General features: G+C 39.9%; 1 protein-coding gene across 1 annotated transcript; it reads right to left on the bottom strand.

The window, feature by feature from the left end:
* Nucleotides 1-6: 6 nt before the first annotated feature.
* On the bottom strand, nucleotides 7-26,161 carry LOC135217478 (uncharacterized; the record flags this gene model as incomplete). The annotated part of the gene is given in 5 exon segments (XM_064253395.1): nucleotides 7-1,394; nucleotides 2,827-3,006; nucleotides 23,619-23,873; nucleotides 25,559-25,730; nucleotides 25,979-26,161. Coding segments are annotated over 5 exon segments (1,569 nt in total), but the record flags the coding sequence as incomplete, so codon positions are not given.

The raw sequence follows: 26,161 nt of genomic DNA on the forward strand, positions 1-26,161 counted from the left end.
AACACAATGGACTGTGAAACAGGTGTTGAGAGAGAGCAGTAAGAGAAAGTAGCAGCAGCAATGGATGAAACAGAGATTGCTAAGCTTTTGGAAAATTAAACTGTTTCTTTAGTAGAAACAGCAAAGACATACACTGTGTTCATAAGGGTTGTACTACTCTTAAGCAACAGAAACATTGACACAACATAAAAAAATGAAGATTCTGAAAAAGTGTGACCATGAAATGTTAGGGTTCACATCAAGAACATGATGGGAAGACTGTATTATGAATGAGGAATTGGCGGGAGCTCCAGTTGAAATAGCACAGGACACAGACAAGTGGAGAGAACTTTATTCATGTCTGACCCATTCAAGGGAAATGCTGATGTAAAATAAGGAAAGAAAGTGCCTTACCACAACAGAATGTAAACAAAAATAATCCTGAGCCAAAATCTTGTAAAAATGGGAACGAGCAAACAAAACATTATTGTATAAAAAAAATAACCTATGGCACCATTTTCTATCTAGAAATAACAAGACTTTATGCTTAAATAGAAATTTCCATAATATCTGTACCATACAGCCAAGTACCACAATAACGTACCAGGATAAGTAAATATAAACTGTCAAATAGTGCTACTTTCTAAACATGTCAATATACTCATCTTCCATTGGATGAGTTTCCCCAACAACAACTAACGAATGAAGTGGTTCACCCATATCAACCTTGGCCAACTCTTCCAAGGTACAGGCTCTCAACTGCTGAGTACTGCATCCAATTCTTGCAAGGCCCATAACAAGGTTGTCAGGTCCAAATGGTGTTGGTTTCCCTTGTGATGCTCGGTTTTCAATTACTTCCAGGAGCTGACTGGCTCCTTTGGAGACACTCATGTATTTTGGTGGTTCATGTACATTCCGGCCTTTCATAAGGTTTTCCACATTCTGCTCTTTAACTCTAATGTCCAGGAGGCAGAGAGTATGCCATCCATTTTCCAAATTACTACATATCTTATCATAAAAGCTATCAGGTTGCCATTCGCCATTCCAAAAGGGTATTGACACAGTTTCGCCAAATGAATACAACTGTAAGCCACAACATCCAACAGCATTTAGTATAGAAGCATTGTGAACCATGTTTATTTGAATGTTTTCATTTAAGGCACGGATAACTAAATCAATGTGAGTTGTTGCACCAAATGGATCACCAATAACTAAGAATGAAACATCACCATTGCGGGTGCATTCCAGTATGTCATGTGATCTATTTTCTACTAAATCTCGGTCTGCTACAGTGATTTGTTTGCCAAAAACAGTTTGTAAGGCTTCCACACCACCAGTCATGACTGATGTATAATCTTCAAGAAATACTCTAGAAGACTTACGAATGGCTTCCAGACCTTTCACTGTCACATCTCCTGTAATATATACATAATGACAATTCATATCTCTAAGCAAAGGCATCTGTGCTATATAAGGAAGTAGAGTACAGCAAGTCCTCGCATTACGGTGGCTCCGACTCATGGTGTTCTGATCTTACAGTGCCTTTTCAAATACATATTAATAAAAAAATCGGTTCCGGGTTATGGCTGATGTTCCATAGTTATGGCATCATAACTAGAATTATGGCGCCATAAGTGCTGTAATTAGGAATATGAGCAGTGTAGCTGTAGGTGCTATAACGAGGTGAGAAAACTGGTTTAGGGAGCTGTAGCCACCAAGAGGGTTCACTATGAGGGGAAAAAACTGGTTTATTACCAGGCCAAAGCTTAAAAGCCTGTTTCTTTCTCCAGGCTATCTCTCTTTCTCTCTCTCATCTTTATAAATTTTCATTATAACATTCCAGGTTACAGCATTTTCCAAGTTTTGGCACAACACTGGAACGGAACCCACGCCGTAACCCGGGGACTGCCTGTACACAAAACTTACAACTAACAAAATACATAAAAATACACCTAGCATAAACTGAAAAGAAAAATTTTAGTATTGTAAATAAACCTATATACATGTACTGTTAGATGCTCAAATAATTTAACAAAACAACTGAGTCAAATTTCTAGAATTTTACTGGGTTGCCTGAAGGATTTACTCTAAAATTAGTGGTGTAATTTGCAGCAAGAAAAAAACTTTAGAGGTGGGAAAGCCAGGAAAATACTGACCTAATACAACAGGTAAAAAGACAAAGTAGAAAAACAGCTGGTGGCCAAGGAGAACTGGCCAAGAACCTCTATAGTGTATACAGCATAAGGGAAACTTAGGCATCAATCTTTATCATTTCAAACGTAAAGCTAAAATTACATTGAAAGAATATACAACTTGAAGCATCAGCCATTCCTATTCCCCATTTACAGGCTGCCAACTACTGCGTTGCCTTAACGTAATGGATCTCAGTGGCCTACTTAAATAATTTAGTACCTGTCAGAGGGTTAATTTGATTTTATGAAATTTAGGGTGTCAAATCATGCCCTAGAGAACTTTCAACCATTAAATGCTTAAGACTGAAAAGAGGGAATTGTAGTGATTGGACAGCGAGATACATTAATCAATACAATAAGGGAGATGAAATACAAGGGTCTAATGGTGGAACTGGGAGAAAACCCCGATCTGAGTAATAGTTTGAGGGGCTGGACAGCAATAGTGAAGAAAGGAAATGGGAATGGAGGCTAAAATTTGGGTGTAGTTAGGGCATTTTGATGGGATGCTGCAAATACCCTTTAGTAAGGCCTACAGTGCACCAACTGCGGGGCACTGAAGGCACCATTGCCATAAAGGGCCTCTCAGAAGGTGATCACAAATTAATCTACAATATACATATGAGTACTACAGTAAAGAACAAATGAAATGACTAACCTGGTTGACCAAGTCCTAAGCCCACAATATTAAGGGTACCTTTACGACCAGAACATCTTTCACGATGGTGGCCATTATAATAAGCAGATAACTTTGCCACCGCCTCTTCTTCCATAGGATGACAGTCTCCACAAATGATAAGTGAGTGAAGAGGTTCACCAAAGTCAGAATCAGCCATCTCTAAAATGGATGCAAAGACATAATGAACAGGATATAAAGGGACTATGGCCTGCTTTTATTAAGCATGCACCTAGATACCAACATAAAACAGTTCTCGTCATGAGTTACATATTAAATTTAGCAATATTTAAAGAATAATTTAGAATATAAATTATGAAAAATCAGGCTCTACTGTAACACAACAATAGGTTGCAAAAACATCATCACAGACGTTTATATTTTAGCTCTTCCCTTTACTGGTTAAGGAATGAAATAAATGATCTCTTCTGTCTGTATTCCTACTGCCTGAATTACTATCAGGAATGGATCTTCCTAAGGGCCTTTGTCCTTTTATATTTATATTATATCAACTGCTCTTCTGACTAACTACTCAGCTCTCACTGTCTCTAAAACCCTTTGGTTTCATGCAAAGCAAACTTGCTTTAATTTCCTCTTTCAGCTACTCCTTGATATACAAAATTCAAAATAATTTTACTGATGCTTATTTATGCATTCCTAATGTTTAAACAAAGGAAATTACATATGGTAAATATGTAAGAACTAAACTTCTCTTTATATATATATATATATATATATATATATATATATATATATATATATATATATATATATATATATATATATATATATATATATATAATATATATATATATATATATACTGCTGTAGAGAATGTCCATCTAAAAACCCCTCTCACACACCATTTTAGAGGGTAAGCACATGAAAGTGTAACAAATTCAAACAATACTGCAAGACTTAAGTAACAATAATACAATATGAAATATTACAGTGCTATGCACCAATGAATTATGGATGTTCAGGAGATATAAAAGATGAATTTAATATACCGTATATACTCGCATATTATGCGACTTTTGAAACCTAATTTTGAAGCTAATTTTAAAGGGGTCGCATCATACACGCGGTATAAAATTAGCGTACCGTCTATGCTTTCCCAAATCTGCAGATCGCGATAGTTACTACCGGAGGAAAACAGTAGATCTTTTAAAAAGTTATGTTTTACTTGTACTTCACTATATCCAATAATATTGTATGCATTCTCATATTACTATTGTATTTTAAAATACAAAAGAGCGATCGTGCGCCATTTGCATTATTTTGGTTTATACAAACATGTTTAACTGTTCTAGACTAACCATCTATAATTTCCAAATCAGTTAAGGCACAACACCGAAGGATTTTTTACTTTTTGTTTTACTCAGTAAAAGAAACATTTGTTACTTGAACTATTATTTTCCTTAAGATACGCAGGTAAGTGAAAATTTATTAAAGTAAAAAAAATTGCATAAAATTAATAAAACTAAAATCTCCAAAGTCGCTCTCGTGTCCGTATCATCAAATACTGCTCTGAATTCTTTGCCATCAGGGCAGTCATCATATTCGTCATCTTCCAGATCTTTGATCATTTCATCCTCATCTCCTGCATCTTCGTATAGGACATCGTCAATTCATATGGAAAGTATAGTCTTGTCACCGTGGCGAGCTCTCTGACGTGGCTTTTAAAGATCTGCCCTTATGCTAATTTTACAAAAACAACAACTGCCCGTGTGTGACAGACCTTTGAATGTCCTTGAGACAAACCCCGAGGCTATAATTATAAGATTATAAGGGTTTTTCCTTCCCAGGTACTTTAATCTCCTCCTATTTGGCCTCTCTCTTTCTCTCTCTTCTTCTCTCTCTCTCTCTCGCTCTCTCTCTCTCTCTCTCTCCTAAATCTTACAGCTGTCCAAGCGAGAGCTTTTTTTATGGGACAACATAGGCCCGCATTTCGCATTTTCCATACCTATTTATTTCGTATACGATTGCCCTTTCTCGGCTGTGAAGTTGATGTCTATCCATGGCTGTGAGATGACCTCAGGATAACTTGTAAGTCAGTGTCAAAGTCACTCCACTCTTCAGTCAGGCCAAAACTTTGCCATATTGCATTCAAGCAATATTCAGTCATTGTTTCCTATCTATTATTTTCTCAGAGAGAGAGAGAGAGAGAGAGAGAGAGAGAGAGAAGAGAGAGAGAGAGGAGAGAGAGAGTGAGAGGCGAGAGAGGTGAGAGAGAAGCAGAGAGAGAGAGAGAGAGAGGAGAGAGAGTCTGTCTGTATACGATTGTTTATTTCTCACTCGTCAAACTTACTGTTATGCTTTATTTCATATTTCCTTGCTCACCAATTTATTCTATACCTACGATATTAAGAAATCAAGATATGTGTAGAAGGGAGAAATGCCTCCAGACTTTACAGTCAGTATGGATTTAAACGCACGTGGAACTGGTTGAAATATTCGCAACAGCACCAAAATGAGATGCCCTGTTGATAGAATATCTGACTCCGTTTCTTGTTATTGCATAAAAAAACTTTATCAATCGTGAACCTACGTAATTTATTTAGAATTCTGCGCAACGGAAAAGATAATATTTGATATCGTAATGGGAGTAAATGGTTTTATCTCTGTTGTTGTTATAAATTTGGCATTGTTGTTAAATAAATTGGCAGATATGCGATCAAACACATGGGTGGACCAAAACAGCCCAGCCAGAGAGCTCCGCTCATTTTGTAAATACTATTGTTGGCGTGCTAGGCTTACCCCGATTCATTTGGGTGTGCGCTACAAATCAAATATCGCATTTTTCTTACTAATCCCAAGAGTTGACCATGGAAAATCCCAAGATTAACCAAAAATCCCAAGATAATAAAATAATTGACATATGCCAAGCTTTGGAGTCCTAAATATTTACTCTGATTCTATCCAGGAAGATACTGATAAATTGAATTGACGGTATCTTTCCTGAGAGAGAGAGAGAGAGAGAGAGAGAGAGAGAGAGAGAGAGAGAGAGAGAGAGAGAGAGAGAGAGAGAGAGAGAGTATTCATGTAATCAGTAAAATACACTAATAAAAACAAAAACTACGTACTGTATGCAAAGCACACACATTATCGTTAACTTCCCGTGTGTTACGTGTAAACGTTCATTCTAAGAAATTCACAGAGTAGAATAACTAACACCTGATTGGCTGGTTGGTAGACATGGAGATCTGTTATCCAATGACTGCCCTCTGCTTCTGTTCCATTTATAGACATATGCCGTGGATGACACTAGATTTGAACGTTACCATGTTCGTGATTTTCTGACTGCTGACGGCAAAAATTACTCGATAATTTTCTTTATATAATTATTTCTCCGTGAAAACAATAATATAATATGATCATTTTAACTTTAATGTATAGTGGTATGAAAAATACCAGTGTGTCGTAGCGATGCGTCATTAATATAGTGGTATGAAAATACTGCATGGTGTTGTAGCGATACGTAATCACAAAGTACAAATCCCTTTTCCCCGGACCATCCTCAAAATTTTACGACTCTTCAACTGCAAGATCGATATGGGTGTATATATATATAGTCATACTTATTGTTGAAATTCACAAGTTGAACTGCAAAACATTAGATTTTGATTATGTACATAAATTTTTTGTGTTTTACAACGGAATGTTTGTTTTGAAAATAATAGCTATTAGTGAACATATGATATTAATTGTCCCACTATTTTATTATAGGTGATCTTAATTATCTCACATTCATGTAACAGTATTATATTAATATTTATTTAAATAAACAGTAATTAATAAATAACAATAATGAAAAACATAAAGGGAAAAAATTTTTTTCTGCAGTAGTGATGTTTGTTTGATTATGCATCAGACCTCACATTTCCGAAATTGAGAAATTCCAAAAACCGAAACATCGGAATGTGTGTGTACTACACTTTTTTAAACACGCACACAATGTCTACACATTTACTGATACCCGTTGGTGAAAGACTCAAATTACAGTATTTATTTCTGACGAGAGAGAGAGAGAGAGAGATGAGAGAGAGAGATGAGAGAGAGGTAGAGGAGGGAGAGAGAGGATGGAGGGAAGAGAGAGAGAGACGAGAGAGAGAGAGAGAGAGAGAGAGAGAGAGAGAGAGAGAGAATGATTTAGGACTCCAAGGCGTGTTATTTTTACAATTATTTTATTATCTTGGTATTCTTTTTTTAATCTTGAGATCTTCTATTCAATTCTCGAGATTAGTAAGAAAATTACCGTAACTTCACTAGCAGCAGCACACATCTGAACGACTCGGCCATTAGCACGCTAAATCCACCAACCTTATTGAACTGACCTCGGAAAAGGAACTCGCATGATACAGAGATACATGACAAAACCACTGTTTATTGGTGAAAATTTTGGGGTCGCATGATATGCGAGATCGGCGCTTACTCTGAGTATATTCGGTATAACGGAAGAACGTTATAAATGAAACGCAAGAAAGATATACTATAAGGATTGTTCTTAGAGATAAGAATGCAAAAGTTGGTTGGAACAATGAAGGTATGAAGGATATAATGGCAAGGATGCACAAAGAGATTGCATTGCAAACAAAAATGGGGTACAATTTCTTAGTTTTTGTGATGCACATAGTTTGGTAACTGAAAGTACTCTTTTCAAGTAAAAGGATATCCATATACATCAAATTCTCCAGATGGGAGTCATAGAAATAAAGTAGATAAACAACAGAAATATTTGGAGTTACAGGGATGGAGAAGTTGATAGCAATCACCAACTTGTTATTTACAAAATAAAGTTGAAATAAAAACAACCAACAATAAAGCTGACAAAGTAAAGACAGCCGCCACTCCTGAGGTTTGATGGTAACCGAAATTAAAAAGTCTATGGGTGCCACAATCCACCTAACGGTGCCCTAGATTAGTTTTCTGGGCTAAACCTGTGTCACTCCGTGAAATGTTCCTATAGCACTCATTTTTAAGGTATAAATATTGCTAAATATACCAGAGAAAAAACTATATGGATAATACCAGGAAAAACCTGATTCGGTCACCCCTGTATTAGGGTGTCGGTATAAAACTGGTCTCCTGCCATTTAGTCTCTTCCTTTGTAAATTTCCCCTTTCAAATTAGGCGCCATACCAGCGCCATCTACCACCCACTACCGCTACTACTAGCGCCTTGATAGCCATTCCTTTAAATAGCACTGTCGTGTACACTTGTGTCTTTAACAGTAATGACATTATTTTGGAATAATATGACATGCTATAAACGCCAGGAATCTTCGGTATCTAAGTTGAGTACTGCAATTATCAATTTGTGTTTGTAAGGGTAGCAAAATTAATCATAAGTATGTTTTATGTGTATGTTACATAAACGGAGCCTAACTTGCACCGCTCCCGAGTCAGCCATTACTTACATCGCTACCCGTAACTTTATGATGACTTCCAATTGGTCACCTATACTAATTGTAGTCGCGTTGTTATTGATTTTGCACTCACTCAAGGGTTACGAAAATTTATATCCTGACGTTTTATAATAGATATCCTGGCACGAGGATGATTCGGGCCTACTTACACAAACCAAGGAGATTCCTCCTTGGTTTGGGAAGTAGGTCAGATGGGTATTCCTTCCAACTGGAGAGGCTTCTCCCCTTCGATTCGTCGGATCGGGAGTTCAGCCTATCTCCCCCCCCCCGCCCCCTTTTCCCTTGGTCTGCGTTAAGGAGGATACCTCCTTCACCTTACCAGGCTGGAATTCCCTGAGGGAGGGGTGTAAGGCCCTTAGGGACCTTATTCTGTTTCGTGAGCTTCCCTGGCCTACTTTGCCAGATCGTGATTGAAATCACGTCTTGGGAAGGTTGGGCTAGCCGCTCAGAGCCCCCCTGGCTGTCCTGACCAGATCGTTCCGATCGAGAGAAAGTTAAGCTAGCCGCTCTTTAAACAGAATTATGTACTTATCCTCTTTATCCTTATCCCCTCTCGCGCCAGGGCTATTGTATAGTGTTTATTATCATATGAATTATTGTATTATTGTAATCAGTGGGCAGTTGGTCTATAGACCGTCAGCCCCGGTGATCGATTGGATCCACTTCTTACCGCAAGGTGTTCCACCGGGCCGGTCGTAGTGTCCAATTGATCGTGTGTGAGCCACCCCTCTAGACACCCTCCCTCCCCACATTCACCTCTTGCAGGGGGGTAGTGGTTATAGTCAAAAGGGGTACTCCTCGCCTTCCGTAGTAGGAGTAGTACGATGGTACCTACCCAGACGAGCCCTGGTAAATTACCCGGCTCGTTAGGATGGTATTAGCCACGTACTCTCTTCTTGCCTTTCCTATCCCCAGTTCCCTTCGTCATCTATCCGTCTGCCTCGGTGGATCCGGGATCCAACGGAGATCGTCTAGTTATGCATATAACAAACACGATTCCTTTACGATCAGATTCAGGCCTAAGGTTTTTAACCTATTCCCCCTTTTTTTCCGATCCCTAAGCTGGACCCGGGGGATAGAGAGATAGCATTGAAAAGGAACTGGGACTGGAAGGAGAGTTTTGCCTTTCCTATCCTCAGTCCTCCATACATTATCGATCCTTCCGCCTCGTCGGGCCGGGATACAGCGGAGATCATTCAATTATGCCTATAACAACACAATCTCCCTTACGATCAGATTCAGGTCTAGGTTTTACCTATTCCCCTGTTTCGATCCCTTAGCTAGACCCGGGAGATAGAGAGATAGTATTGAAAGGGAACTGGGACAGGAAGGAGCATAGATTCTGTGCTCCAGTACAGTATTCATTTAGTTATTTTATTTTATTTTAATTTGTTTTAAAATATGCTTTATGTTTTCGATTGGTTTACTACGCCGGGTAGTCGACCCCGGCAGGTAACCTAGAATCGAGGCATTTATTTATCCTTACCTAGTCTCTCTCTCCCCCGTTTTCATTATACCTCTGCGCCCCACCCTGGTGGCGGCGACCATGAGCTAGCAGAGGCATTCTTAGTTTACTAAGAAAACCTCTCCGATGCCAACGGATTCGGGCCAAGTCTAACTTTCCCCGGTTTCGTTGGTATTAAGCTTAATATATATATAATATATATATATATATATTATTACAAGTCTATGAGGTGAATGCATAGCGGGATCAGAGCTGGCGGGAGAGGATAATATGAATATCTTACATAATGCATGCTGCCGCAATTTATTACGGCAATGACAATGTAGAATGCAGGTCCCACCGGAGTTACTACCTCCAGCGGATCTACATGTAGTGATACTCCGGTATCGATTCTAATATTACATACTCTGCCAGATACATATCCGGCGAGTCCATACAAAGGTACTTATGTATCATTTTGTAATTACAGATGGTATGCTGTCAGAAGACAACCCGCACTGCAACCCCGCAGCAACAGGACAGACAGGAAGTATGCCGCACTCACGCAGGCTGTGCGGTCCAATGAACGACTTGTCGGCCTGGCAACCAGTTGAGAGTGAAGTCTGTTACAATTTGGTTTGGGACTTCACTACCGAGACGGTAAGTACCAATTCATTGAATGATTAGTTCACTGAATGAGATATTGGGAATAATTGGAGATATATTGAGATAGTATCAATGACTTAGGATACTTTTAAAAGAGGATACTTTTTAAAAGTATCCTAAAAATGCATTTAGTCATGAAAAGAATAAGAAAACAGTAATTAGTGAATCTTGCTCTATGATAAAATTCGCGATTTTGTTAATTTTCCGGGATATAGGTAGTATTTGGGCTCCACAAAAAAAGTAAGTAAAGTGATTTATGACAGAATTTAGAGGATACTTACGTAAACGAACAAGACTAGGTTTGGTGATGTCACGGTGGTCATACATATTTTTTTCGTGAATGAATATACATTTATGATAAAAAAAATAGTTACTGTACTGCTTAGAGTACCATACTGTAATATTAATGTAATCACATCAAAATAAAGTAATCATTGCATGCTGTAAACATGTAAAGTGTATTTTTGTCTTTTGAAAAATGCATTCCCCAAGGGATTATTCCTTGAAGAGGCTTTTTATTATGAAGATATGCCAATAATATATAAGATATGCGTTTCATTATGAATATATGACAATAATATATAAGGTAAAAATGGTTTTATTACGTTTACGCTTCGTCGCCGATCGCAAATAACAATACGGTAATCTATGACAATTATCGTTTGTATGACTGCAGTGTTCAGAGAAGTTGATTACGTTATACCAAAACAATAATGAAGTTCGAATTGAAAATTAATGTTTTCTTAAATATTATTACTACTGTAATTACACTACTACTATTAACATTTCTAAAAGGTTAAGAATGACAAAGGTGCTGTTAAGTGTAACTCAATGTTTACATTTCTGCTGGCCGCTCAACTACAAGTTGATGTCAATGATGTGGAATTATTCCATGAATAGGCTATATATTATGAAGATATGCCAATAATATATAAGGTGAGAATGGTTTTATTACCTTTATTGTCAGTTAATATCATAATGTGAATCTGTTAATGCATTTTCTGGTTATCGGAACCGGACGAGGCTTAGCCTACCACGGACAAGCCCTCGATGCTGCGATTCATACCAGCGATATAGACTGAGAAGTGGTCCAAGGAAAAACCTGTGATTAACTGAATCCGTGATTGCTGATCCGCGACTAAGCGAGGCCCCACTGTATTGTATTTCTTTAAAATACTATCACATGAATTTTGAAATTAGTTATATTATTATTATTATGAATTATCATTATTATTATGTGAAAATATTAATAAACATATACACATGTACCATAGAAATTCTCTCATCTCAGAGAGAGAGAGAGAGAGAGAGAGAGAGAGAGAGAGAGAGAGAAACACACTCCCTCCTCTCCTGTCACATTACTTGATATATTTGACAGCTCTTGGACCTCAGTTTTGGTACCTGGAGTTTGAAAGAAAGATGCGCAATGACTGGGATTTCCTTCATTCTTAAATGATTTTTTATTTATAAACTAAAATCTTACTAATTCACTTTAGTATTTTCTTTAATGAATTTATAGTCTTGCTGTTTACATTAATATTGATATTTGAAAATTAGTAAATCATTTATTTATCATACAAAAAACATACATCTCTGTAAGAGAGAGAGAGAGAGAGAGAGAGAGAGAGAGAGAGAGAGAGAGAGAGAGAGAGAGAGAGAGAGAGAGAGACTTATCCTTATTTTGAAAGAGTGAAATGGAAAGATTATTGTAGTATTTCTGTAAAATACTATCACATATGATTTTTGTAATTACAATTATTATTATTATTATAATTTGAAAATATTAATAAACATATTATACATACATTTACTATAAAAAATCTCAAATGAGAGAGAGAGAGAGAGAGAGAGAGAGAGAGAGAGAGAGAGAGAGAGAGAGAGAGAGAGAGAGTCCCCTCCTGTCCCATTATCTGATATATTTGACAGCTGTTGGACCTCAGTTTGGCACCTGGAGTTCGAAAGAAAGATGCGTGAAGACTGGGATTTCCTTCATTCTTACATAATTTTTTAATTCATAAACTAAAATCTTACTAATTCTCTATAGTATTTTCATACATCTATGTAAGAGAGAGAGAGAGAGAGAGAGAATTATTATTGTTATGTGTGATATCATTTAATCTTCTTAAACTTATTAATATAGTATTGATCAATATTAATATCTTAAAATTAGTAAATCATTTTTGTATCATAAAAATGTATTTAGTCATAAAAATAACATCAAAATACACTAATTAGTGATCATTTATCATCGGAAAAACCCCGCGAATAGGCAAATTTCCCGCAAATAATGGGTAGATACGGTCCAGAGAGAAATCAGCGAACCTGAAGAACATGAATACGGGGGGTCCACTGTACTATATTGTTCATTTTCGACCTAAGGTACAAGCTTATCGTTATGACTTAGTTTCTGACTAGGTGTTTGCACTGTAAAAACGCTTCCATATAGCTAAGGAGTTTGAGGTCTTATGAATAAACCTAATTGGAATCTTCAACAGTCTTTCCACCATCCTAATGTATCGGTGAAGTTTACTGGGTGTGGTATTGACCAATCTATAGCTTATATTTCCTAGCCTATCAGTACAGAGATATAACAGAATTTTAATCAATTTTTACTTTTCATAGCTAACAAACCTGAGGTCTTAACAATAGTGGCATCTGGCAACTCAAGCATACACAGTGGACCCCCCGTATTCGAATTCTCCGGATTTGCAGACTCACACATTTGCGGATTTCTCTCGGGAATGTTTCCCCGCATTATTCGCGGAAAATTTGCACATTTGTGGTATTTTTATATGAGAAATATCCACAAATTCCTGTTTTTTTTATCAATTTCATCATAAAATGCACTTTTTGTGATAAAACTATTAAAAAACCAAGTATGAAAATTTTTAGTGGGTTTTTCCTGAGTTTTAACTAATAAAAAGGCTGTTTTCAGCATTTTTATAGGGGTTCCAAACATTCGCGGGTTCTAACTACTCACGGGGGGAGTCTGGTACTCATCCCCCGTGAATATGGGGGACCACTGTATAGATTTACAGTACCAATAAAGCAGCAAATAGCCAAAACCATGAATTATCAATAAGTGCCCACACAGAATGGCAGCAAAAAGAATTCTGACATGAGTTAACACATTCAAAACACACCTCATGGAGAACAGGTGAAGTACATACTCATCTGGGTCAGCCATGCAATCTTTTGTTTGAATGCTGACTCCCCCCCTATCAGCACAGAGATATAAGCTATCTTTAACAGGAGGTCAGATTCATCCCAAATGCAATTACCATATATTTCTGTGTATATACGACCTTTAGATAAGACAAGGCCAAAAATCATGGCAAATTTTCATGAATTTATCTCATATCTGTAGCATACAACGACTTCTAAATAATTGAAATGTTTTTTGGAGAAAAGTGAGTATTTGCAAAAATTAAATAGTACACCTACATTAATAATAATGACGACTTAAATAAAGGTTGTTTTGCTTGTTGTATCCAATAACAGTATTACTATAATCGTATCGTTACTGTATTCCAGAATATAAACGTCGTCATGTACATCATTTACATTTGATATTGTTAAAAAATTTCTGCTGATTTGAGTATTATCGATAACTTCATAGCCATTATTTGTTAGGAGAGATATAATTCGGAGATACCTTTTATCATAACGAAGTTTGGTTGACAAAATGCACATATTACTTCATTGTATAAGCATTGAGTAGGTGATTTTTCCAGTTCCGAACATCACAGCCGCCTGGCCGTTATTCATTTTATTCACCCTCGGCTGTAACCTGCAGCTTTAATTTACTAGTATTCTTTCTTGAGGTCTCCACTGCATGAGAAATGAACAAAAATATATTTTATTTTTACTTATGGAAGCCACCATTGAGAATCGGCAGGGTTTAACAATTTTAATAGAGCTCTTAATAAACACTCGACAGTTATGGTAAATGACATCAGCAATCAGCTGTTTCTCAATTCGGTTGTTTATGCCAATACATGTTTACAATAATTGCTTCATTCAGAATTCTTAACACCGGAATTTTGTAGTGGAAGATGGAGGAATATCATTAGTATTATAATCGATGAGAGAGAGAGAGAGAGAGAGAGAGAGAGAGAGAGAGAGGAGAGAGAGAGAGAGAGAGAGAGAGAGAGAGAGAGAGAGAGAAAATTGCCTCAGTCAGGTTGTTACACTGATAGATATCCACTTGCAAAAGTCAAATAATAGTTGTATATTGAGAATAATAATAATTCAAATAAAAATGTTTTAATGTAATCATATTACATTTATTATTGTATTTATTGTATTGCATCATAAGAACAAAACGATGATGTGCCATTTGCATTTTGCATTCTAGGTTGGTTACAGTCTCAGCTGATCGTGTTTCACCGATATCATCTCTGTCTTTAGCTGCTGAATGGAACTTAATTCAGAGATACATACATTACTTTTGTAAATGATCAAAGTTAAAGCCGAGTCTATATGTTTTTCATACAGAAGGTCGCAGTAAAGGGAAACCATGGTTTTGTTTATGTTTAATCGCCATTCTCAAACAACCGCTAATAATACTACAATAAGGAATGGTAATAATTGTACACAATCATCGTTCATATGCCTGAATTGTTCCAAACAGTTACAATTTTAAATTACAAACAGCTTTGCGTGCTGCCTCACTTGATGTTCGCTGCGTTTATCATAAAAGCACGGAGGGAATGTGAAAATATAGCGTCATAAAATAATTCTTAAAATTCCATGAGCGGTACCGAAGATGATTTGTATATCAACGAAGAAGCCGAAGTAGACTTGCCAGAACCAGACTGGACTCTCTAAGATGGTGGTACATGTGATCAATCTTGTGATAGGCATGAGAAGCCTTTAATGAAAAATGATATTGTTATAATACAATAAAGTTTCATACATACTTACCTGGCAGATATATACTTAGCTAAGACTCCGTCGTCCCCGACAGAAATTCAAATTTCGCGCCACTCGCTACCGGTAGGTCAGGTGATCTACCTGCCTGCCCTGGGCGGCAGGACTAGGAACCATTCCCGTTTTCTATCATATTTTCTCTCTTCCACCTGTCTCCTGCGGGGAGGCTGGGTGGGCCATTAATCGTATATATCTGCCAGGTAAGTATGTATGAAACTTTATTGTGTTATAACAATATCATTTTCATACAATGAACTTACCTGTCAGATATATACTTAGCTGATTGGCACCCTTTGGTGGAGGGTAAGAGACAGCTAAAATGGAATAGACAGGTAAACAACATATGTTGTAGGTATAAAAGATAAACCTTGGTTCCTACCTGATAGGTGGTAGACTTCGTGGCTGTAGCCCGGTAGTCTGCATCGCCTCAAGACTTTAGCGAGATATGTGATCTATGGCTAAGAGTTCTTGTGGGTCTGTCAATGGGTATATGAACCGCTTACTCGGCAGAGCCTGAAAGGACTTTGTCAATGGGTACTGGACCACTTCTATGACAACACACCTTATGAAGGAGCACACAACCAATCCCGACCACCTGATCCTAACCACCATGTTAGTATAAAGAATTGTTCTGAGTTATCCCCGAACTCATTACAAACAACCCATAACTCGAAACTAATACGCATTCATACAAAAATTCTCAAAAAAAAAAATTTTTAATACTCCTCTAAAAGATATCACAAGAGTTCCTTACTGAACAACAGTGACTGGCCGCCAGTGCAGCACCGAGCCCTCTTTGTCAGCAGAAATCTAGAACATATCTAGTAGAAGGTATGTACAAAGTTAAGGATTGGTCTTTGCTCCCGTACCCAGTATCGTATCCGCCGATACGAAAGGCCCCAGAGAAAAACATTTCTCGTAGGTCACGCGAACATCTTTAAGATAGTGAGATGCAAATACCGAATTGCACCTCCAATATGTCGTATCAATGATCTTCTTTAGCGACATATTCTTCTGAAAAGAGAGAGACATCGCCACTGCTCTAACTTCAAGAGCTTTTACTCTTAAAAGCGGAAAAGAGTCATCAGGACAGAACTTGTGAGCATCTGTAATGACGCTCCATTAGAAGAAAGAAAGCTAATGCATTCTTAGACATGATTCTTGTGGGGTCCTTAATCGAACACAAAAGACCTTGCCTAGAGCCTCCCATTTGTTTCTTCCTTTCCTTTGTAAGTAGAACTTCAAGGCTCTTACAGGGCAAAGAGACCTTTCTGTTTCTCTACCCACTAGACTCGATAAGCCTTTAATCTCGAATCTCTTGGGCCAGGGATTCGAGGGGTTTTCATTTTTCGCTAGAAAAAGTGTTCTAAACGAGCAGAAGGCCGAATCTCTGTTAAAAGAAGCCGACTTCATCTTCAAGGGCGTGAAGTTCACCAATTCTTTTGGCTGTCGCCAAAGATAGGAGAAACAAGCATTTCCTCGTTAAATCCCTAAACGAAGCTAAATGAGGAGGCTCGAATCTGTCAGACGAAAGGAACTTGAGAACTACATCCAGGTTCCAGCTGGGAGTAGTTAGTTCCTTAGATTTTGTTGTTTCAAACGATCTAATCAAGTCGTGCAGATCTTTATTATCAGCAATCTCTAGGTCTTTGTTTCTGAAGACTGCCGAAAGCATGCTCCTGTATCCTTTGATAGTCGATACAGATAAGTGAGAGTCCTCTCTCAGGAACAAAAGGAAATCAGCGATTTCGGTTATAGAGGTACTGGAGGAGGACAACTTCTTAGACTTACACCACCTTCTAAAAACCTCCCACTTAGACTGATAGACTCGTCTAGTGGAAGCTCTGCTGCTCTAGCGATAGCGCTTGCAGCCCTCGCGAGAAAACCCCCCTCGCTCTGACAAGTCTTTCGATAGTCGAAAGGCGTCAGAGCGAGAGCGGGGAGGTTTTGATGAAACCTCTAGAAGTGTGGCTGTCTGAGAAGATCCATCCTTCTTGGAAGGGATCTGGGGAAGTCTACTATCCACTCCAGCACCTCTGCAACCAATCTTGTGCTGGCCAAAACGGGGCTATCAGGGTCATTCTTGTTCCGTTGGACGCTACAAACTTTCTCAACACTTGCCCCAGGATTTTGAAAGGGGGAAAAGCGTACACGTCTACATGAGACCAGTCTAGCAGGAAGGCGTCGACCACGAGAGCTCTTGGGTCTTCCACCACTGAGCAAAATAATTCCAGCCTTTTGGAAAGGAATGTGGCAAACAGATCTACATGAGGAGTGCCCCAAAGATCCCAAAGACTCTGACACACCTCTGAATGAAGGGTCCATTCTGTGTGAAGGACCTGGCTTCTCCTGCTCAGTCTGTCCGCTCTGACGTTTCTCGTACCCTGAACAAATCTTGTCAGGAGGGAGATGTTCCTCTGGGAGGTCCAAAAGTAGCAGATCTCTTGCTATTTCGTATAGGAACAAGGAGTGTGTTCCTCCTTGCTTCCGAATGTAGGACAGGGCGGTAGTGTTGTCCACATTCACTTGGACCACACTGTTTGCCACAAAAGGTTCGAAGAACTTTAGAGCCAAGTGTACTGCCAGAAGTTCTTAGCAATATATGTGCCAGGACTGTGCTGCCTTCCAGGTGCCTGACACTTCTCTCGGTCCTAGTGTTGCTCCCCAACCCTTCTCCGATGCGTCTGAATATAACACTCGGCTTGGGTTCGGAACTTCCAGAGAAATTCCCTTGTTCTCTTTTAGAAGGGACAACCACCATTGCAGGTGTGGTTTCATTTCCATTGGAAGGGGAAAACTGTCGGAGAGAAGTCCCGTCTTCCAATTCCATGATCTCCTTAGGAAAAACTGAAGAGGACGAAGATGAAGTCTTCCTAGAGGAAAGAACTGTTCGAGCGAGGAAAGGGTCCCTAGAAGGCTTAACCATTCCCTCGCCGAAGTTCGTTCTTCCCTAAGAAGAGAGAGACTTTCTCCAAGCCTCTCAAGATTCTCTCTTGCGAAGGAAATACTCGAAAACCCCGAGAATCCATCTGAATCCCCAGATAGACTAAGTTCTGTCTGGGGATCAGCTGTGACTTCTCGAGGTTCACGAGTAGTCCCAACACCTTTATCAGGTCTAGGGTCAAAGAAAGGTCCTCAAAACACTGTCTCTCTGTTCTGGCCCTGATGAGCCAATCGTCCAGATATAGAGAGATGTTGACGCCTTTGAGGTGAAGAGACCTCGCCACATTCTTCATCAGGTTTGTGAAGACCTGAGGAGCTGTGGACAGGCCGAAACACAAGGCCCTGAACTGAAAGATCCTTCCCCCCGTCATGAAACGGAGGTACTTCTTCGAAGAAGGGTGAATCGGGACATGAAAATAAGCGTCCTGGAGATCCAGCGACACCATCCAATCTCCTTGACGTAAAGCCGCAAGGACTGAGGCCGAAGTCTCCATAGAGAACTTCTCCTTTAGAACGAACTTGTTCAGAGCGCTGACATCTAGTACTGGTCTACAGCCCCCCCGAGGCTTTCGCAACCAGAAAAAGACGATTGTAAAACCCCGGAGAGTTTTGCTCCAGAACTAATTCTATAGCTCGTTTGTCCCACATTTGATCCACCATCCGACGAAGAGTATCCCTCAGTACAGGGTCCCTGTATCTGGCTGACAGTTCCCGCGGAATAGTCGTTAGGGGAGGACTGTCTTGGAAGGGGATAAGATATCCCTTCCTGATTATCGACATCGAAGAGGCGTCCGAGTTTATGAATGTCCAGGCGTCTGCAAATTCGAGAAGCCTGGCACCCACTGGTGTTTGGAGGTTGGTTGTCTCACTTCCCTTTCTTAAAGGGACGGGAAGAAGCTTTACCTCTCCTCTCAGGACCTCTCCTCTTAGAGGGAGCTCTGGAGGGAGGGCCTCCTCGAAAGGGCTGAACAGTAGAAGTCGGTCCTTTCTTGTCAACCGCAACTAGGGGTCTCTTCTTCCTTGCAGTGTGAAGGAGAAGATCCTGTGTCGCCTTCTCAGTCAGTGAGCGAGAAATGTCCTTCACTAAATGAGAAGGAAACAAGAAGTCTGACATGGGAGCGAAAACCAGGGCTGCTCTCTGTGAGGGAGGAAACGCTTTGGTTAAGAAGGCACTAAAAATACTCCTCTTCTTAAGGAGTACCGCTCCAAAGAGAGAGGAGACTTCTCCCGATCCGTCTTGTACTGCCTTGTCAATACATGACAGAATACTAAGAATGACTTCGGGGTCTAGACCTTCCGAGTCATGAGCCTTCTTAGACATCACCCCAAGGGACCAGTCTAGGAAATTAAACACTTCCAAAATATGGAAGAGGCCCTTGAGGAGATGATCAGTCTCAGAAATCGCCCAAGTCACACGAGCTCCATTCAAAGCGTGTCTACGCGATGAATCAACCAAGGTTGAAAAGTCCGCTTCAGCCGACGCTGGGAGTTTTGCTCCAGAACTAATTCTATAGCTCGTTTGTCCCACATTTGATCCACCATCCGACGAAGAGTATCCCTCAGTACAGGGTCCCTGTATCTGGCTGACAGTTCCCGCGGAATAGTCGTTAGGGGAGGACTGTCTTGGAAGGGGATAAGATATCCCTTCCTGATTATCGACATCGAAGAGGCGTCCGAGTTTATGAATGTCCAGGCGTCTGCAAATTCGAGAAGCCTGGCACCCACTGGTGTTTGGAGGTTGGTTGTCTCACTTCCCTTTCTTAAAGGGACGGGAAGAAGCTTTACCTCTCCTCTCAGGACCTCTCCTCTTAGAGGGAGCTCTGGAGGGAGGGCCTCCTCGAAAGGGCTGAACAGTAGAAGTCGGTCCTTTCTTGTCAACCGCAACTAGGGGTCTCTTCTTCCTTGCAGTGTGAAGGAGAAGATCCTGTGTCGCCTTCTCAGTCAGTGAGCGAGAAATGTCCTTCACTAAATGAGAAGGAAACAAGAAGTCTGACATGGGAGCGAAAACCAGGGCTGCTCTCTGTGAGGGAGGAAACGCTTTGGTTAAGAAGGCACTAAAAATACTCCTCTTCTTAAGGAGTACCGCTCCAAAGAGAGAGGAGACTTCTCCCGATCCGTCTTGTACTGCCTTGTCAATACATGACAGAATACTAAGAATGACTTCGGGGTCTAGACCTTCCGAGTCATGAGCCTTCTTAGACATCACCCCAAGGGACCAGTCTAGAAATTAAACACTTCCAAAATATGGAAGAGGCCCTTGAGGAGATGATCAGTCTCAGAAATCGCCCAAGTCACACGAGCTCCATTCAAAGCGTGTCTACGCGATGAATCAACCAAGGTTGAAAAGTCCGCTTCAGCCGACGCTGGGAGAGAAAGGCCCATGTTCTCCCCAGTTCGGTACCAGACACCTCTTTTACCAGAAAGTATGGCTGGAGGCATACAGAAGGTGGTTCTGACCAGATCCTTCTTCGACAACATCCACTTGTCAAGAGACTGTAGAGCTCTTTTCATAGAGATCGTCAGTCTCATCTTCAAAACCGACGAAGACTTCGGTACGATCGCACTCGAAAACAGTGATCGAGGCGAAGGAGGAGCCGCAGGAGGCAACGAATCTCCATACTCCTGCAAAAGAAGGTCCGTCAAAACTCTATAGTTAGAGAAGCCTTCTCTACCGTTAGCCTCGTCTTCCGAATCTACGTCTACACCGTGCGGAGAATCGGCTTGAAATACGAGAGGATCTTCACCAAGTTATCTCTCTACTGGCGACAAACTCCTACTAGGAGAGGGACTCATAGAGTGAACAGATCCTCTCTCAAGTCTACTAGTAGTCTCGCGTCTGCTTGACTTCTCACGCCTGGCAAGCTCTTAGCGCTTGGCTGGCGCCTCACGCTTGGCTGGCGCCTCGCGCTTGGCTAGCGCTTCGCGCTTGGCTGGAGCTTGTTGCTTGGCTGGCGTCTCGCGCCTGGCTGACGCCTCGCGCTTGCCTGGCGCCTCGCGCTTAGCTGACTCCTCGCGCCTGGCTGGCGCCTCGCGCTTGGCTGACTCCTCGCGCCTGGCTGACTCCTCGCGCCTGGCTGGCGCCTCGCGCTTGGCTGACTCCTCGCGCCTGGCTGGCGCCTCGTGCTTGGCTGACTCCCCGCGCCTGGCTGGCGCCTCGCGCCTGAGCGTATCCTTGTCTAGAGCAACTCGCTCGGATAGCTCCTGACGCCTGAAAGAATCTTCGCGCCTGGAAGACGTCTCGCGCTTGTAAGGCTCTTCATGCCTGAAGGACGCTTCACATCTGGCAGGCGAAAGAAGACGAGACTTCTTAATAGGAAGTCTAGCGTCCTTCTTGCGAGGGGGATCCCTTGAAAGAACTCCAACCAAAGAGGCTAACTGTTCTTGTACAGCTAGCAATATCCTCTTGGAAGCCACACCAGCGTCCTCTTCAATAGAAGAAGCAGGAGATCTCGAAGGAGTGCAATCCTCAACTACCGATCGAGGAGGCGTCGAGACCATCTTAGCCTTCTTGATAGAAGAGGGGGCTTCCTCCGAGAAGCGCTCCGGGCTCGAGTCAAACGCGCGTTCTTTCCAGTGCCTTTTCAGTGGCCTAGAAAGATCCGAGTCCTTCCACCCTCGTTTAGGTGAAGGAGAACCGGACGACGAGAAACAATCTCGTAGGACGCTTCTATTAAAGCGGTCCTGAGCAGACTGTAGCGAAACAGAACCTGCTGAAGGGACGCCTGACCGTTGGGGATCCCACAACCTCCGTACGACTTTCGACTTTCCTTCTCCTCTGGGTATGTGAGTTTGGAAGAGGTCTAGGCCTGGGAGCATCGCAGGGACGGTCAGACGCCCCCTCCACAACACTGGGAACACTCACTTCACTAAGTAATTCACTATCACTTCCTTACCTTGCATGGCCACCATTTTTGTCTTCATCTTACGAAGAGTAGCCTTCAGATTGGCGATTTCAGAAGCTGAATCCGAATGCAAAGCCTGTGAGGGTTCAGATACAGAGGGAGAATCAAAATCATTAATAACAGGAGAGTTAGACTCAGAAAAAGGCTCAATAGGCCTTGTACTCACACCCTTTTGTGCAGCCCGTCTAATTCTATCCCTCTCTAACTTCTTCAAGTAAGAAGTTAGAGTCTTCCATTCATTAGCATTCAACTTTTCACACTCAATACAGGTGTTAGCTAAAGAACAGTCAAACCCCCTACACTTACGACATACAGTGTGAGGATCAACCGAAGCCTTCGGTATCCTCACCTTGCAGCCTACATTCACACACACTCTCACACTAACACTTGAATCAGACATTCTATCAGAAAAATCAAAAGCAAGTCCAAATCCAGTCCACGGTAGCGAATGCCAAAACAACGATCCAGTACGTCACCAAGAAATCCAATATAGATGATCAAAAAGTCTTGAAAAGCGAATTCCAGTCAGGAGGTAGTAACAACAATGTTGATACCACCGGCGACAGAGAAAATATAATAGAAAACGGGAATGGTTCCTAGTCCTGCCGCCCAGGGCAGGCAGGTAGATCACCTGACCTACCGGTAGCGAGTGGCGCGAAATTTGAATTTCTGTCGGGGACGACGGAGTCTTAGCTAAGTATATATCTGACAGGTAAGTTCATTGTATGAAAATGAACATTATGTTATCATATATGTTATAACTGCTGTAATTACACTATTACTGAAATTTCTTAAAGGTTACCAAAAGATAAAGGTTGCTGTCAGTGCAACCAAAACTCGATGTTTCCATTTTCTCAGCTGGGATTGCACAGATAAAAGTTTCTTTCATTTATTTCGAATTATTCCTCAAATAGGCAATTTGTTATGAAGATATGCCAATAATATATATGGTGAAATGCTTTTATTACCTTTACTATAATTTTATTTCATAAAGTGAATCTTTATGTATGTTGATGATTAGGCTATCGCACCGAGGCCGAAACTAGCCTACAGATACGCATCTTAGAATTCAAGGTTTGATCTTTAATATTGCAGTATAAGACGACCCCTAATTTTTAGGGGGGGAATTTTAGGATTTAAAGGTCACCTTATACGCAGAAATATGGGGTAACTATATTTTGACTACTAAATTTTAATTTTGTAAAACCAATAGATGAACAGAAAATACTGAAGATTCTGACAAAATTCCTTTCTTCATATGACTTGTACGGAGTACTTCTCATTTGAATTTGACTGAAATTTGCCCAGTCAAAGACATAATCATCACAATTCATAACAGACTGAGTTGCAAGCCTAGCTGGGGCTGGAACACTAACTTAATGATACTCAAAATATTGAGCTACATCAAATTTACCAGCCTCAGTTCAGTAACACAACGAAACCAAATTACACAGCATACCTTTCAAAGTCCCGTGGGCAATATGCTGAGTGTCGGTACCAATTCTGACAACAGCCACACATTTGGTATTTCCTGTTAATATCCACTCGTTAGTCACCATGCCTCCTCCCCCACTATCTGATGCAGCAGCACTGTGCCTCTCTAAAATTGCCAATAGCTGCTGTGCTGCCTGATGAACTTTCATGTAACGTGGTGGTTCAAATATTTTCCTTCCTCGCAGAAGGTTTTCTAGACTCTGCTCCTTCACTTTTATATCTGCAAACAAGTCATGATGTAAGATTATAAACTTCAGAAAATAGACTGCAAGATAATCAGCTAGTGAATTAATCAATTCCCACTGGACTGTATTTAAGAACTGTAATGAAATTCTTTTCATTTCAATTTAATAATATGTACTCTATTAATTTTACACTGGGAATACCTAATGAATTATTCGACTGAAAGAAAATATTACATTGGTGGCTACATGTCATGGATTCTGAATACTTCAGGTTGTAAGGATTTTGCATTTTTCCTAGATATGCAAATCTGAAGTCTTGCATATGGATATACAGATACCTCAGTACTCATTAATTGGTTCTAGAAGGCACAACGAGTGCCAAAAATGACATGTACCACACAAGTTTTTCCCATATAGAATAATGTAAAGTGAATTACTGTAATTCATAACATACCACCCTATAAAATAAAATTTAAAAGGCATTTTATGCCATGATGGACTTTTATCCTATTTTGATACGTATAGGTAGTAAAGAATACAATAATTACAATAAAAAATACTATAAAAAGTAACCATTTTTACCTTTAACTTGTCAAAAAATCATGGCCTTGCCTTGGTAACATTACCACCTGCTATTTTTCATTTATCCAGATCAAGAACAATTTTCCTACTTCCTTGAGTGCTTAAGACCTCTGTTTTGAGACAGTTTTGATTACTTTCACAACATCTGCAGCTTTAATAGTTTCTTTAATTTTACAATGGTCATATTCTTGGCATGCAGTTTCTCTCTCTCTCTCTCTCTCTCTCTCTCTCTCTCTCTCTCTCTCTCTCTCTCTCTCTCTCTCTCTCTCTCTCTCTCTCTCTCTTCTAACTAAATTCCTTTCCTGCTTGCTATTATCCCTGCAGGTTTACAATCCCTTGTTCGACAACCTAAAAATCAGTTTTCTTTTCTTTTTGTGGAAGATAATGTCGTAAGTTTTAAGATTAATAAAATTTAATGTAATATCTGGTCCAACTTTATGTGAAAATTCATGTTTACTGTGTATACTGAGTAAAATGTTACATTCTCCTCTTACAAAACATTTTGCTTGTCATCAATTTATTTTTGCTGCAGCTTAAATTCAGTGCTATAATTTCTAAGACTTTCTTCTCAACTGAGTGAAAGATTAACAAAAATAACTATTTTTATTTATGGGAGTCACCCTGACAGCTGGCAAATTTTTAAAAAGTCACTTAAAAAATGTACGTTAGTGATGGTAACTAGCATTGGCAAACTGCTGTTTCTTGGTTTGGTTGTTTATGTCAGTGCTTGTTGCTGTTTATGCCAATGTTTTGCATGGCACAGTGAGTGTTTTTTAGTAATAAGAAACAGTAATTGATTATCAGAAAGGACAAGTTTGATGAACCTGGTTAAGTGAATGTATTATGATTTGCATTTAGCCTACTGAACATTTGCTTTTGGGCCTATTGTCCATTTTGCTGAGTGGGACTGATCTCAGTCATTGAAAGGTCTCATCCATTATACGGGACTGATCTCCTGAAGTCATAATTCTTTTGTTTCTAGTTAGGCAGCTCGTAACAGTAAAAAAGATGAACAGAAATAAATCTCAGAAATAACAATTTTTTTTTTTTTGCACAAGGCACAAGTTTACTAATATTAAATTATCAGCACTTTATAGCAGCATGAAATTGAAAAATATGAAAGTAATCACATTCCCACCTAAAAGACACAAGGTGTGAAGTTTCTTTCTGAGATTTCGATTAATTTTCTCACAGAAGCTCACAGGCTCCCAGCCATCTTGCCAAAATGGAATAGATACAGTCTCACCAAAATGGTATAGTTGAAGGCCACAGCATCCTACAGCATTCATAATAGAAGCATTACTTATAACCTGTGAAAATAAAGATCAGTCACATAACGAAAATTTATCAAAAGCTATTTGTAATGTAAATACCTGACAAAAACAAAAGTAGGTAGGAGAAAACAGTACATCAAGATTAATTTTTTACACTGAAGACAAAAATGATGGGCAAACTTAATGACCTCATCAAGCCCTGACATAACAAAAGAATAGCAAATTACAGTAAAGCAAAGTAAATAATGAACTTTACATTATAAAAGAAAACAAAAGTTCTTAACCTCTACTGGTATTCCCAACTGGTAAGCTCGCAATTTAAGGTCTGTGTGAGTTGTAGCTCCAAGGGGATCACCAACTACAAGGAGAGCCACATCGCTTGTGCCAGCTCCAGCAAAAAGATCATCAGATGCCTGCTCAACCTGTTCTCTGTCTGCTATTATCACTTCCCGCTCATAAAATCTTTC

The sequence above is a fragment of the Macrobrachium nipponense genome, chromosome 7 (genome assembly GCF_015104395.2).
Source record: "Macrobrachium nipponense isolate FS-2020 chromosome 7, ASM1510439v2, whole genome shotgun sequence".
Lineage (NCBI taxonomy): Eukaryota > Metazoa > Arthropoda > Malacostraca > Decapoda > Palaemonidae > Macrobrachium > Macrobrachium nipponense.